This window comes from Danio rerio, chromosome 21 (genome assembly GCF_052040795.2).
Source record: "Danio rerio strain M-AB ecotype USA chromosome 21, GRCz13ab, whole genome shotgun sequence".
In the NCBI taxonomy this organism is placed as follows: domain Eukaryota; kingdom Metazoa; phylum Chordata; class Actinopteri; order Cypriniformes; family Danionidae; genus Danio; species Danio rerio.
Genome location: NC_141041.1, coordinates 14,947,036 through 14,962,868, shown reverse-complemented (window position 1 = coordinate 14,962,868; position 15,833 = coordinate 14,947,036). Strand labels below are relative to the sequence as shown.

At 33.6% G+C, this 15,833-nt stretch overlaps 1 protein-coding gene across 1 annotated transcript in view; it reads left to right on the top strand.

Annotated features, from left to right (window-relative positions):
* Positions 1-718: 718 nt before the first annotated feature.
* Positions 719-15,833, top strand: part of npdc1a (neural proliferation, differentiation and control, 1a) — a 49,072-nt gene continuing 33,957 nt past the window's right edge. Inside the window, 1 exon segment of the mRNA NM_001128783.1 lies at positions 719-937. Coding sequence (NP_001122255.1) covers positions 832-937 — 106 coding nt within the window. The 5' untranslated portion in view covers positions 719-831.

Genomic DNA, 15,833 nt, shown 5'->3' with positions numbered 1-15,833 from the left:
AAAAATACAAGACACTGAAGTATTAGAAAATATTAAGCCATTTTTATAAACCCCATCAAATACACGACAACAAATATTTTTAAGTTACTTTAACTTATAAGTTAATTTGTTTTTTTGCATACAAACTTTAACCTGGTATTTTAGTCAGTTTTAATGATGTAAATTGAGATTATTTGAAAAGTTCAACTAAAAACTAACTAATAATGTCAATTAAAGGCAACAATCATTTGTGTTTACAGTGTAGTCGTTTTTATAGCTAGCTTCAGCTAATCCTTTTTAATGATATACTGAAATAAATACCCACCCACATCTTATATGGTCTAAAGTTGAGTAAATTTACAGCAAACTTAAATTGTTTTGGTGAACTTTAACATAATAACGACCCTAGTAGTCTCATTAAAATGACCTGGTATCCCTAATTACAATGAAATTATGCACCTTTAACATTTACGTCAATCATTTTATTTTGAAACCTTTTATTTTGTTACTAACAGAACGCGTCCCTTCACCTGAGCGAAGAAGCACCACGTCAGCGTCATTGCGTCACGAGCTCATTCATCCTTCCGCTGCCGCAGGGATCTCCGCTAATCTGTCCTGTCAATCAACGGAGGTGCCGCTCCTCCTCCTTTTTCCTCCTCCTAAATCTCTCTCCTCTATCTTTAGCTCTGTACCACGGCGGCTTAACGCTCTTTCAGAGTTGACGCTCCCATCTTCATTCGGGCCGGTTTGTTCTCTGTCAGTCGCGTACGTCCAACCGACCTACATCCAGATTTGGGAATGACACCCCGCGGCGTTTATCTGCTGTCCTGGACTTGAAAAGCTCCGTGAAGGATGTTGTTTTCTCCGACCCGGAGCACACGGCGAGCCCGGGCCTCCCTTCTGCTGCCCGGGGTGCTGATCTGCGTTATCCTCGCCGCCGTCGGTGCGAGTGTGCCGGGTAAGTAAGAGTCTGTCTGAGTGACATATGGTGCTCACACAACATCTTTTCTCAGCTGTTTAGTTTGTCATAGCATTTAGGTAAAATATTTAATGTTATTAATACACATTATCTAACTATTTTAAGTAGTTGAAGTGACATTTTAACATATGCTTGATTTAAAAAAAAACTTAAATGGATAGTTCACTCAAAACTGAATGTTTACTATTTAGTCACCTTCAAGTGGTTCCAAACCCTGATGAGCTGTTTCTTCTGTTGAACTTAAAAGAAGATGTTTTAATGAAAGCTGAAAACCTGTAGCCATTGACTTCCATAGTAGGAAAAACAAACATTGGGGTTAAGTTGGTTTTATATTCAAACATTGGGATTTTCACGTTCAATAAAATAGTAAAGTAGAATTTAAATAGGCTGATACAGATGAATTATCACGACATGCTGTTGTGCACACATTGTATTTGTAACTGTAACTAAAAAAACTGATAAACACACTTATCTCTATAGAAGTTCTCTATTAGGGCTGCACAATATATCCTTTCAGCATCGATATTGCAATGTTTAGTCACATCGCAGAATATGCAATGTTGAGTTTGGATTATTATAGTTGATCAGCACCACAATTCAGAATACATAAGATTTGTGGTCACAAAACAGAGTGAAACATTATCCTTTGCATGTGTTTAAAGGCACTTCACAAGAGTTTAAAGCATTCGACTGAAATAATTTCAACTGAATTATTAATATAATGAAGTCTATGCAGTGCTATTTAACATTTTACATTACGTTTGACTATTTAATTTCTGTACATGATGAAAATTGGGTTGACGTCAGAACCCAATGTCCGACGTCAATGTCAAACGTCAGACAAATGTTGTAGTTTTTGTTGCTTTCCAACACAACCTAAGTCTAATGATGTTACAGCTTGACGTTGTGTGGACGTTACAATGATGTCTATTTAACGTTAGATTTTAGTTGCCATACCTGGCAAATAAATGTCAGTATTTGACGTCTATATGACGTTGGATTTTGGTCAATGTCCAACACAACCTAAAATCAGCCAAATATTCACGTCGTTTGATGTTGTTATTGGACATCAAAATAACATTGTCCTCAAATTCCGGCCACCTAAATCGAACATAATATATTTACATATTTACATTTAGTCATTTAGCAGACGCTTTTCTCCAAAGCGACTTACAAATGAGGACAAGGAAGCAATTTACACAACTATACGAGCAACAATGAATAATTGCTATAGGCAAGTTTCAGGTCTGTAAAGTCTAAGAAGGAAAGTATTAGTAGTATTATTATTTTTTTTTTTTTTGGGGTACAGTTAGTGTGATATTCAGAGAGGCAATTGCAGATTAGGAAGTGAAGTGGAGACTAAATAGTTGAGTTTTTAGTCGTTTATTGAAAATAGCGAGTGACTCTGCTGTTCTGATGCAGTTAGGGAGTTCATTATCAATCATCAATATTAATGTCTTATGACGTTGTATGCCTGCTGGGCTGTTTTCATCTCCGGAAAACCATAGCATTTTTGATTTACATTTTTCATTGCTCTATTGCATTTATTTTTGCTTGCAATTTGTTTATTATTTTTCATCCTTGATTCATGATTTTTTCCCTCCATTTTTTTTTTAACGGAGAGATTTTTGTCAACACATTACTAAATTTAAAAGCTAGACCTACATTTCTCAGTAGCGTGGTGATAGCATCGCTATAACTGATTTATTTTATCTTTGCCATGATGACAGTAAATGATATTTTACTAGATATTTTTCAAGACACTTCTATACAGCTTAAAGTGACATTTAAAGGCTTAACTAGGTTAATTAGGTTAACTAGGTTAAGGTAATTTGGCAAGTTATTGTATAACGATGGTTTATTCTGTAGTCTATCGGGAAAAAAATTAGCTTAAAGGGGCTAATAATTTTGTCCTTAAAATGGTGTTTAAAAAATTAAAAACTGCTTTTGTTCCAGCCGAAATAAAACAAATAAGACTTTCTCCTGAAGAAAAAATATTATCAGACATACTGTGAACATTTCCTTGCTCTGTTAAACATAATTTCTCAAATATTTAAAAAAGAAAAAAATGACTCAAAGGGGGCGAATAATTCTGACTTCAAATATACACATAGAATATGTATAAAAATCTCTATTGTTGCTATTCTATTAATATCTATGAGTATATTCTATTAATATCTATGAGTATAGTATACTAGTATGCTAGTTTGAATATTCGGTGTGACTCAAAAATCTATGACTTCAAAAAGTAAGACTTCAAATCAACATTAGCACTATTTAATTAACTGTGAACAATGTTTGATAGTGATCGGCTGCTAATATGATCTCTCTATTTGGAATTTTCAAACAATACTTTTCTGAAATTGTATTAAGAAGGTGAATTTTAAATTTGTGAATATAAAACTAACTAACAGATATGAAAGTCAATGTTTCCAGCTTTCATAATATCATCTTTTGTGTTTAACTGAGAAAGGAAGGAAGGTTTGGAAGAAGTAAAGGGTGAGTAAATGATGATAATTTTTAGTTTTGCGTGAACTATTCATTTCTATACTTGTAGAGTGCTTTAGTTCAGACATGTGGGTTATTTACACTATTGTAGTTGTGCGTGTGATCATGTTTGACAATTAAAATAAACCGGATTCAGACTGTCTGTAAACTTTAATCCGGTTGAACAAGTGGAGAAACAAACACTGAGAATGAAAGGAAAATGTTCCGGAATTCCATTGTTTTCCAAGCTTTTCTGATTTTTATCTATCCAAGTGTTGGTTTAAGGTCAGTGCATCCTTAGGAAATATACTGTATGCTTAAAAGATCTGAATTTTAGATCTGATCTGTATATGAATGTGTTTGCGTACTTTTTTGTTATGATTTGCATTGTAACATACATACACATGGGCGAATCAGTGGCGCAGTAGGTTGTGCCATCGCCTCACAGCAAGAAGGTGCTGGTTCGAGCCTCGGCTCAGTTGGCGTTTCTGTGTGGAGTTTGCATGTTCTCCCTGTGTTCGCGTGGGTTTTCTCCGGGTGCTCCGGTTTCCCCCACAGTCCAAAGTTTGAGTGTGTATGAGTGTGTGTGTGTGAATATGTGTGTGGATGTTTCCCAGAGATGGGTTGCGGCTGGAAGGGCATCCGCTGTGTAAAAACTTGCTGCATAAGTTGGCGGTTCATTCAGCTGTGGCGACCCCAGATTAATAAAGAGACTAAGCCGACAAGAAAATGAATAAATGAATGAATGAATGAATGAATGAACGGATGGATACATACACATTTTGATTTTACACAAGTTAATGTGACAGGGAGAGTGAAAGTTTGACACAAACCATCATTTTTGTTTGGTGGAAGTTTAATATATAATCTTTGCATTTTTCAGCATTTTTTTTTCTCTAAAATTGGTTTTAAATCAATAATTTCTTTTCTTATTAACTTAAAGGTGCAATATCTTACAATAATTTCCAGGGGAAAATGGGGTCTCAGGCAAAAAAGGGTTGGGAACCACTGTGTTAAGGAATTTGTTATGGAAACTAGTCAAGTGATTGAATTGTTCTTTTTCTTCTTTCAAAAGGAAAAAGCTAATAATGCTATTGTTCACTTAAAAAATTAAACATTTGAAATTGGGAGCATTCATTTAAAGCATTTTTCACTAAATCCGTCCATCCATCCATCCATCTATTTATAATTAGAAAATGGCCTTAAGTCAGTCTTTATTGATATTTTTATACTGTAGATGTATTTATTCAAAGCACTCTTATTCAGAATTTGTCCTTTATCAGAAAAACAGCAAGAAAATCCTTATATTTGAACTTAGTGATTGGTCTGTGCCTCAAATGTGTATTGTAGTAGCTGAAGAGGTTCATATAGTGAGCTTGCTTGTGGGATGTGAGTATATAATTATGGAAAACATGAGTAGAAATCATCTGTCCAAACTGGATTTCAGACACCCCCGTGGGAATTACAACAGCTGGACAAAACACTTCCACAATCTCTTTCTCACTCACACACATCCACACTAATTTGATCTTTTCTTATCTCAAGTTTTCCACACGTCTAGAAGCTGACCATGGTGATTTTGTGTCCCTCTTTTACTTCCTTTCTCTTATCTCATCTTCCAGCAACTGGTGTTTACGCATATTTTCCATTGTAAAGTAGATTGTGTTTTTTGTTTTCCAGCATGTGGCTTCTGAAAAGAGCTGCCATGTTTAGCGCGAACTGCCCCTTGGGCTGTTGATTATCTGATTGTGGCAGAATAGCATGTCTTTTTTCACAAAGAAAGAAAGAAAGAAAGATCTGTGGTTAGAGCCGCTAGCCATGCAGTCATTTCACAGCCGGTGACCATAGTGTGTGTTTTTGTTTGTTTGTTTGTTTGTTTGTTTGTGTGTGTGTGTGTGTGTGTGGATAATCAAGCCTGTTTTGCTCAGGTGAACAAAGCAACCTGCAAAGCGGACAAAATTGTTTGTCAAAAAGTAATCTTATATATCTGTGTTTTTTATTATACTTATTTAAGTGTTTGATACTCCTTTCACATTATGAAATCAAGTCACTATAACAGTTTCATCATATTGTATTTGTTTTGAAATGTTATTATACATCGTTTCCTAAAATAATATCAACAGTAATGCATGCTGTAAGAACCCAGGAGGCCCAGGACGTCAACATGACGTCAGATTGACGTTGTACCCCAACGTCGTGGAATATTGTGTAGACGCTACCACTGTGACGTCTATAAGATGTTGGATTTTGGTTGCCATGCCTGATAAATAAATGTCAGCATTTGATGTCAATATGATTCTGGTCACTTTCCAACACAACCTAAAATCAGCCAAATATCAACATCGTTTGACGTTGTTATTGGACGTCAAAATAACGTTGTCCTTAGATGCTGGCTAGATATTGAATTTTGGTCACCTGACGTCACAACCTAAATCTAACCCAATAATAAACGTCTTATGATTGTGTGCCTGCTGGGAAGAGTAATACAATTCAATGCAATATTTAATTAATATATTGTGTTTTTGTAATTTTTATTTTCTGTCAGTCCAATTTGTGTACATCACATTCAGTTTATATGTAACAATACTAGTGGTTTTGAATAATATGTAAAGTTATATTTGTGTGTATATATATATATATATATATGTATATATATATATATATATGTGTGTGTGTATATATATATATATATATATGTATATATATATATATATATATATATATATATATATATATATATATATATATATATATATATATATATATATATATAATTTCTATATTTTTATTTACTTTTATCTTTATTGTCATTTAAGTGATTTTGATTTCAACTTTAACCTTTTTCTTTTGCTTTATAATGTAACTTTTTTTAAAATTTTATAATAAATTAGTTTTATATTCTTAAGTAATTTAATTTTTATTCTACATATTACCAAGATGATTTTGCTTTGCTAACAGTAACAGCTCATCACATTTACTGGTAATCAGCAAATAATTATCCTATAATAGGAAAAATGGCTCATCAAAACAGTTCATCTAGACTCAAGGACTATTTTTATTATTATTTTTTTTTTTGTATATTCAACTCATACAACTTGCACAGAAAACTGAAGTGTATTATGTTTTATCTGTACAGCATGGCTATGTCCTGAGCCCTCTTTTACTTCAATATTATATATTGAATAATTAATTAACTGTTGCCTTCTAATTCTGCTATGGCACAGTCAAATGTTAGGCTGCACTGTAAAAAATGGCCGTGATTTCAACGGTAAAAAATTGTAGAAATGTTACAGTTAAATTTCGTAACCTGGTTAACTGTATGTTTCCTTAATACAGTTGAAGTCGGAATTATTAGCCCCCTTTTGATTTTATTTTATTTTTTTTAATATTTCCCAAATTATTTTTAACAGAGCAAGGAACTTTTCACAGTATGTCTGATAATATTTTTTCTTCTGGAGAAAGTCTTATTTGTTTTATTTCGGCTAGAATAAAAGCAGTTATTAATTTTTTAAACACCATTTTTGGGACACAATTATTAGCCCCTTTAAGCAAATTTTTTTTTCGATAGTCTACAGAACAAACCATCGTTATACAATAACTTGCCTAATTACCCTAACCTGCCTAGTTGACCTTATTAACCTAGTTAAGTCTTTTTATGTCACTTTAAGCTGTATAGAAGTGTCTTGAAAAATATCAAGTAAAATATTATTTACTGTCATCTTGTCAAAGATAAAATAAATCCGTTATTAGAAATAAGTTTTTAAAACTATTATGCTTAGAAATGTGCTGAAACAATCTTCCCTCCATTAAACAGACATTGGTGAAAAAAATAAACAGGGGCGGTAATAATTCAGGGGGCTAATAATTCTGACTTCAACTGTATATACAGCGAATAACCATAAACAGACTTTCCCAGAATTCCCTGCATGGCACATCACTTTTTATCCTTTTTGTTGACATTAATATGGATCTTTTTAGTTGTTTTCCTATCAATATGTACTTTAGAGATTTATGTTACATCTTATGTCGATAAACAATGTTTATTTCATGACTTTAATTTTATGCGTGTTTTCATACTGGTGTTTAGTAGCTGTGTGAATGACACTGAGCGCCTTCTATACACTGATACACTTTTCTGCTAGTGGGGTAAAGTAGTTTGTGATGAGCATTGGATCATTTTGTAACTTTCTCATCACCACCTGCATATGGCTGTGTTAACGTGTCTATCTGTGTAACAAAAGATGTGTAGATGTTGGTAATTCAAAATACAGACATATTACATCTATAAATGAATGAAATACGGTAATTTACTGTAAAAATAAGAAATTACTTTTACGGCTTGTACCGTATTTTTAATGGTAAAATACTGGCAACCACAGCTGCCGTTTTTTACCGTAAATTTTACAGATTTATTTTATATGGTGTAGAAAATAGGCCTTTTAGTTTGTACACAATAACACACCAATCAAAAAAACACTTGAGTGCATTGTTAGGCACTCAAACGTGAAATCCGAAACTTAAAATGCCAGTCCTCTTAAAGGGATAGTTCACCCACTTATTCCAAACCGGTTTGAGGTTGTTGTTTGTGTTTTTTTTTTTTTTTTTTTTTTTTTTTGGTTGAACAAAAGCTATTTTGAGTAATGTTAATTACTAAAACTAACCATTGACTTCCATAGTAACCCCCCCCCATTTTTGTTATCAATGGCTACTGGCTTCAAATATTTTTCAAAATATATCTTGAGAGTGAGTCAATAATAAATACATTTTCAAATTGTGTTTACAGGTACAGCATGACCTGTACAGCATGGATATGTCCTGAGCACTCTTTTATTTCAATATTAAAGCTTGGTTAATTGTTACTTTTTAATTCTCAACACTGAAATGTTAGGCTGGAAAATAGGCCTTTTAGTTTACACAATAACACGCCAATCAAAAAAAACAAACACTTTTGCGCTTGGTTAGGCACTCAAACGTGAAATCCGAAACTTCCTCTTAGTCCTCTTAAAGTTATAGTTTACCCACTTGTTCTAAACTGGTTGGAGTTTTTTATTTTTTTATTTTTTATTTTTTGGAAATCTACAATGGATTTTAGTGGCTACTGGCTTCAAATATTTTTTTAAATAAATCTTCAGAGTGACTTAATTATAAATTCATTTTCAAATTGTGTTGTTTTTATTCAAAGTAGGTCATTAGGCATGAAACTTACACAAAACATGGAAATGTTTTACTTTTTATGTCTCACCTTGAGGTACAGCATGGCTATGTCCTGAGCCTTCCTTTATTTTAATATTAAAGCTTGGTTAATTGTTGCTTTTGGTTATACCATGGTGCAATCAAATGTTAGGCTGAAAAATAGGCCTTTTAGTTTACACAATAACACACCAATCTAAAAAGAAAAAACACTTGAGTGCTTGGTTAGGCACTCAAGAAATCCAAAACTTCCTCTTAAAGGGATCGTTCACCCACTTGTTCTAAACCGGTTTGAGTTTTTTTTTTTTTTTTGTCTTGTTGAGCAGGATATTTTGAATATTATTACTAATACTAACCCTGACTTCCATAGTATTGCCCCCCTATTATGGATATCAATGGCTAGCTTCAAATATTCTTTAAAATGTATCTTCAGAGAGAGCTAATAATGAGTAAATGTTCCAATTTTGGCGAACAGGCTAAAAGCGATATAAGAAAGGGTCCCTGTCATGTCACATAAGTGATAGTCTGTTTTGATTACGCTGCAGTTCTGGCCATGCACAGCTTACTTCATAATGCACTTACATAAGAAGTGTTTGGGTGGTGTGAGGTGTCTCAGCATTGCTCTCTTCGGAGGTGATGGAGTGGATGGAGAAAAGGTTAGCTGTGTTGCTGTGGAAACCGCACAATTGGACCCTGTGCTTGCTGTCCCAGGGGACCGTGAGGATTTGAAGCTCCACACAGATCTGGAAACAGCTTGTTGTTGCCACAATGATGATTTGCAGAGAGCACCAGCTTATCTCTGCGGCAGATCCCTGAATAAGGCCACGTACGGTTAAGAACGAAGCAGCTGTGTCCATTTTATCTGCTAATGGCTTACTGCCTTTACACTTTTTCCACAGCTTCATGGATTTCACTATAGGTTTTTTTAAAGTTTATTTTTTTAAAGTTGAAGTACTTTAGGAATATTACAAACTTTTATTTTGTATTGTTTGTAACTACAATCCCGTAAAACATTGACACAGGCATTGAATTAAATATGATACAAAACTATTTGTTAAAATTTATTAGACTAGATTATTTGGCTATATTTGTAGAGGCAAGTTTAGTTATATAGCACATTTCATACACAATGGTAATTCAAAGTGCTTTACATAAACAAGAATAAAAGAAACAAGAAAATAAAAAAAGATTTAAAGAATTAACATTTTTTTAAAACAGATTAAAATGTGTTTTAAACAGGTTTTAAGGGAATGAAAAAGAAAAGAAAGACATAATAGTGTGATCTGTCGGACACAGCATAGTGCTCATTCAGTAAAGGCACAGCTAAACAGATGTGTTTTCAGTCTGGATTTGAATTTGCCCAATGTTGGAGCACATCTGATCATTTTTGGAAGTTGATTCCAGCAGCGAGGGGCATAGTAGCTGAAGCCCGATTCACCCTGCTTTGACTGAACTCTTGGAATTTTTTAATTGTCCTGATCCTAATGATCTGAGTGATCTATTAGGTTTGTATGTTTAGCATATCTGTAATGTATTGAGGTCACATTTGGTCATTTATAGACGAGTAGTAATACTTTGAAATGTATTCTGAATGTAACTGGGATCCAGTGTAAAGACCTGAGGACAGGTGCCATGTGCTTTTGATTTTTCTGGTTCTGGTCAGAATTCTGACAGCAGCGTTCTGAATGAGCTGCAACTGTCTGACTGTCTTTTTTGGAAGGCCAGTGAAGAGTCCATTACAGTACTACAGTAATCCACCCTGCTGCTGATAAAAGCATAAACAAGTTCTCAGTGGAAACAAAGCATCTAATTCTTGCAATGTTTTTTTTGAGATGATAGTATGCTGATTTACTTACTGCTTTGTTATGATTATTAAAACTCAGATCTGATTCCAGAATCACAAAAAAATTGTTGACCTTATTTTTTGTTGTTTGACCTTTAGAGCCAAGGTACACAGTATATATTAACTTTATAGCAAAATTATCTTGAGTAAGCAGAGATATTTTACTTTGAGACAAACTTGGTAATGTAATTTGCTGTGCATTTTGAAATTGTTATCCATCCAGAACTTTTTTTATGTGATGTTTTTTTTCCCTGTGACACTTTGATTATTACAATTTTCCCAAAGCATCATGGGTAAATTCAATTGGTGTTTATTTTTAAGGTAACTTAGGTGGAAATAGTGCTAACTGAAAGCTTCATCAAAAGCACAAGCCCTCGATTACAGTGTCTTATTGGTGGAATTGCCCTGCTGCATCTTGGGAAATGTAGTTTTCATCACAAATTCCACTCTTAAATACAATTATTTTTAAATTGTTGAAATGATAGCTTGAACAAACATACAATTAACCAAAAACCTCTGAACTCTGTAAACAATAATAATTAAAACAAAGCATATACCACTGATTAACAGCTTTCAGTCTCTGATTGGTGGAATCTGCTTTCACCGGTATATTAATGTAGTTTTTGAAGCACAAATTCCACTGTTTAAGACTGTAATAAGTAAAAAAAAGTTATAGATTTAGCTATAGATTTAAATTATTAGACTTAAATTTAAAGATCAAGCTTTTCAACAATCATTTAATAACCAAAAACGTAACTTTTGAAAGTCTGTAATTGAGTCAATTGAGAAATTGAATGGACTTTTAACCTCCCAAACCTGTCTTTTGCACTGTTTTCTGGTAGGTGAGACATTGTCAGAATGTGTATTTGTAATTCAGGTAAGGCGTGAGTAAACGAACATGAATGTGAACATATTTAAATACATGATGTAAAATCCAAACACACCTTTGAGTGTTCAGTTTCATACAGCAAACATACAGCCTTAAGTCTGAGTACACACTGTGGTTGCCCACTTGATTGCGGAAGGTACATTTAGATCAGCTTAGGCTTTGATCTGTGTACTGTGTTGTACTACTAGGATCCAATGGGTGGTTTTTAATCGCAGAGCTCTTTGATCTTAATGTGGCTATTGAAGGATGTGGTTGTAAATCAGTGGTCAGCTGCACTTCTCTCACTAATGAGGGTGTGTGTGGGACATTATTGTGTTTTTGTTAGTGAAAGTTAGAGACCGGCTTGAAGAAGAGCTTAGATGCTTATCATGAAGCACAATTTGTTGACTTCTGTTTTGCATTTAGATCTGTTTACACTAGGCTTGCACGATATATGATATTGTTGTTGAGTAACTGGTATTCCTTGCAATATATAATTTCCCGTGAGAATTTTTTTGTTAATAAGCCATTTTTAAAATATGATTAAAGGTCCTGTAAAATTAAAATAAAGTTGTTTAGATATCAATATGATATTTTTAAGCTAGTGTGCTCCAAAACAGTGTCAAAATTAGAGTTTAGAAAATGTAAAACTGATGTTAACAGGGGTGGACTGGGACTAAAAATCAGCTCTGGCACTGTAGCCACACTAGACCATATTACCACACTGACACAGCCCTGTCCACACTGGCCCACATATAAAAAAAAAAAGGTCCGGCCCTTCTGGCATTTGCCAGAATTGCCAGATGGCCAGTCCACCCCTGGATGTTAACATGCAAAGCTTTGCAGTTTGTGAGATCATTCATACTTTTCTCATCAAATATTGTCCAATCAAATGCTTTCTAGTATCTGAAATAGGGCTGCATTATATATATAATATCGTTTCAGCATCGATATCGCAATATGTGTGTCCAAAATAGTAACATTGCAGGGTATGTAATGTTAAGGGATTATGGTTGATCAGTACAACAGTTGAGAATACATGAGATTCGTGGAGTCATTGCAAAGTATAACCCTAACAAAGTGAAGCTTGGTCATTTGTGTGTGTTAAAGGCATTTCAAGTGAGTTTAAAGCATTCGGGAACAAAAATTACACTTGCTTGCAATTATTTTTTTATACATGATCCACATCCCAATTTTCTAAACTAAATTCAAGATTTTCTTTGGTCAAATAGAGATATTCAAGTCATCTGGTGAAACTGTATTCATATAACAATATAATGCTGAAAAACAAAATATAACAATATCAGATTTTTCCAATATCATGCAGCCCTAATCTAAAATGTCCTGCACCCTTCAATATACTTCTAGTGCTTTTCATTAGATCTTTCACTGGCAGAGCTGTGAAAAAATGGTAACTCTGTTGGCTGTTTTTTATAAAGGGGAGGAGCTACTATATGCTCCGCCTTGTCTTTAATGTTTAATAAATAAAGCACATTTCAAAGCACCTCACGAGACATTTAATGTGATGATCATACTACAATAAACTTTTTTTTTCTGCTCGTATTGTTATTGGATGAAGATAGAAAAGCCTAATCTGTCCAATATGGATAAACAATGCTTGCAATACTGTAAATGCTTGGTGCATAAAAAAGATTATTACACCTCAATTTGGATATTGCATGCACTCAAAAAGCTTGCTGCTAGATCAAAATACTTACTTAAAATGAGCTTAATCGTTTCATGTTCAATCAACTTAAAATTGTAAAAAAAAAAAAAAAAAAAAAAGTAAGTTAACTTAATCGATTTGCATTGAGACACATGAAGGGATTGTGTGGAACCCAGCATTTTTTACAGTGTATGTATCATTGCGATGATGATCCTTTTTTAATATGTTGTGCAGCCCTAGTTTACATTCCTGTTTATTTTATAATTTTGTATGGAAAATAAATAGTAGGATGGAACAAATATTTATCAAAATGTAGTTAAAATGCTGCCTGTGTGTAATATTTATTACAATATTATATAAACACATTGTAAGTCCAAAAACACTCCAAAAATTTGCTACATTTTCAAACTATTTATTTTAAATGAGTTAAAACAACAGAATTCTTATGTTTTTTTGGGAGTGAACTTCATTGTTTTATGTTCAATCCACTTAAATTTGTACAAATGATTAAGTTAAATTACTTAATTTGTGTTGGGACAACATGTAGGAATGTTATTGTTTTTTTAATACTATGGTAAACTCTAGTCACTTTCTTTCACATGCTACTTCTTTCCTCCCTGTCTTACTCTGCATGCTTTGTACCTAGAAATTCCCACAATCGAATATTTAATTGCTGTAGTATTGAAGTATTCAAATGATCTTACAATCAGCCATTATCAGTTACTCTGTGGAAATGAGCTGCATGCATATTGCATACATATTTTTACTCTCACACATTTATTCAAATGATTAATTAAAAATAGATTGCAAGTATGTCAATGTTAAATTCCATCTCCGTTTAGCACGTTCTATTTGATGAATCCTAAAAGAACAACAAAGCTGTTTTCAGCCAAAAAATAAATGTTTCTTGAAGAGCAAATCCTGACATTAGAATGATTTCTAGTCACATTATGGCACCTACAAATCAGTAAAATAGATTACAGTTTAAAATATAACTGAAATGCATTCTACACTACTATTGTACACTGTAATATTTCACATATTTTGCATTTTTCTTTATCTTACATGAAATAAACGTAGCCTTGTTAATTTCTTGTGAAAATATATACATATTTTATTTACATTTGATCCTTGAGAGTTCCAGCATGTGTGTGTAATATGCAGTCTATTTGCAATGACATATTTCTTCAGCATAGTGGTTTTCAGCCAGACAACGTTGTTTCCATAGTAGCAGAACAGTTGCCCATTCCCATGAAGTTAATAAATACTAAGAGTGAGAAGGAACCAAATGGATGAAAACAGGTGAGTCTATAACTTGCATAACTAGGAGTGCCTTTAAACTAAGACAAAGTATTTTTCAGATAAGGCTGTTGTATTGTAAATTTAAATGCATTTGTTTATGCACAGTGCTGTGGACAAAATATTAAAACCACAAACTATGTCTAAGTTCTTTTTAAGTGATTAAAACAGGTGCAAAAACCTCATAGAATTACACTTAGGGAGAAAAACAAGCTACGTCTAGAGCCTTGAATGTCATCGAAACTTGGCAGCGAGTTTGTTTAACTTGGACCAAGAAGCAGCCAGCCAGAACACTTACTGCATATAAAACTACTGTGAGCCACCTTAGAAAAATTGATAATGGTGTCTATAGACTTAATGTGTTATGGATGCAATTTTTGCATTTTTTAAATGCGTTTAAATGTTCAATAAATGTAAGATCTGAAGTACCTGTATGTTTATCTGCAGCGGTGGAAGAGAGCCAGTTTAAACAGGCAACAGAAGGAGCCCTTAGCTTGACTTTAAGCAGAGCAACAGGAAATCCATACAATGGGAGCTTCCCTTTATCCATCCACACTCTCCTGTTCATGGCATCTCCTGTCACACTGCAAAATTAATCTCACTGGCCACTTTATTAGGTTTGGAACTGCTTAAATGAACTAGGTGAGATATAGGGAAGAATTTTATAACCTATTAAGAGTCAACTGGTTAACTCTGTCACAGTTTTTATTTATTATTGAATCTACTAAATTGTGTACTAGTCAAAATTCAAAAAGTACATGTTGCATGATGGGTCAAAAAAATAATAGAAGAGGTGTTGATTCAGTAAGGTTCTGGAAGACATAACTGAGCAAAGTTTATCTGATTTAAAACTTACACACATTAGTGTAAATGGGGCCTGAAATACTCAAACTAGCCAACAAACACTACACTCGAAAAATTGAATTTGCTGTTTGTTCAAATACTTATTTAAAATGAGTGTTTTTTTTTTTTTTTTTGGGGGGGGGGAAATAACTATTTTATGTTCAATCCACTTAAATTTGCAAAAAACTAACAAGTTAACTCAATTCTTTCATGTTGTCCCAACACAATTCAATTATGTGGAACCCAGTGTTTTTTACAGTGTACGTTCAAATCAAATGTTTTACTTTCTGGTTGAGTTGCTACCATGTGATTGGTTGAAAAAATATTTGTGTTAATGAGCAGTTGTACAGGTGTAACAAAGTGGGCAGTAAATATATCATCCAGTTTTAAAAAACAAAGTGTGCTATACTTTTATTGCTGTTTGACAGGTTTTTTAACATTTGTGGCCACTTGTGATTCACATCCTACCCTATAAAGTAAATGGAAACTGTCAATATTGCCACGTAAGTGTGTCCCTGTTGTCGTGCCGTTGGCTTCCTTCCCGCTCGAGCTGGGTTAATGATTTCTGAGCCAGCAGCAGATGGTTAGAAATATTCATTTTAATCCAGCTTTATGGTGTGCTGATCTTTCTTATGTAATCGCGTGTGCTTTTTTCCTTAGTCCAGAAAATTAAGATGTT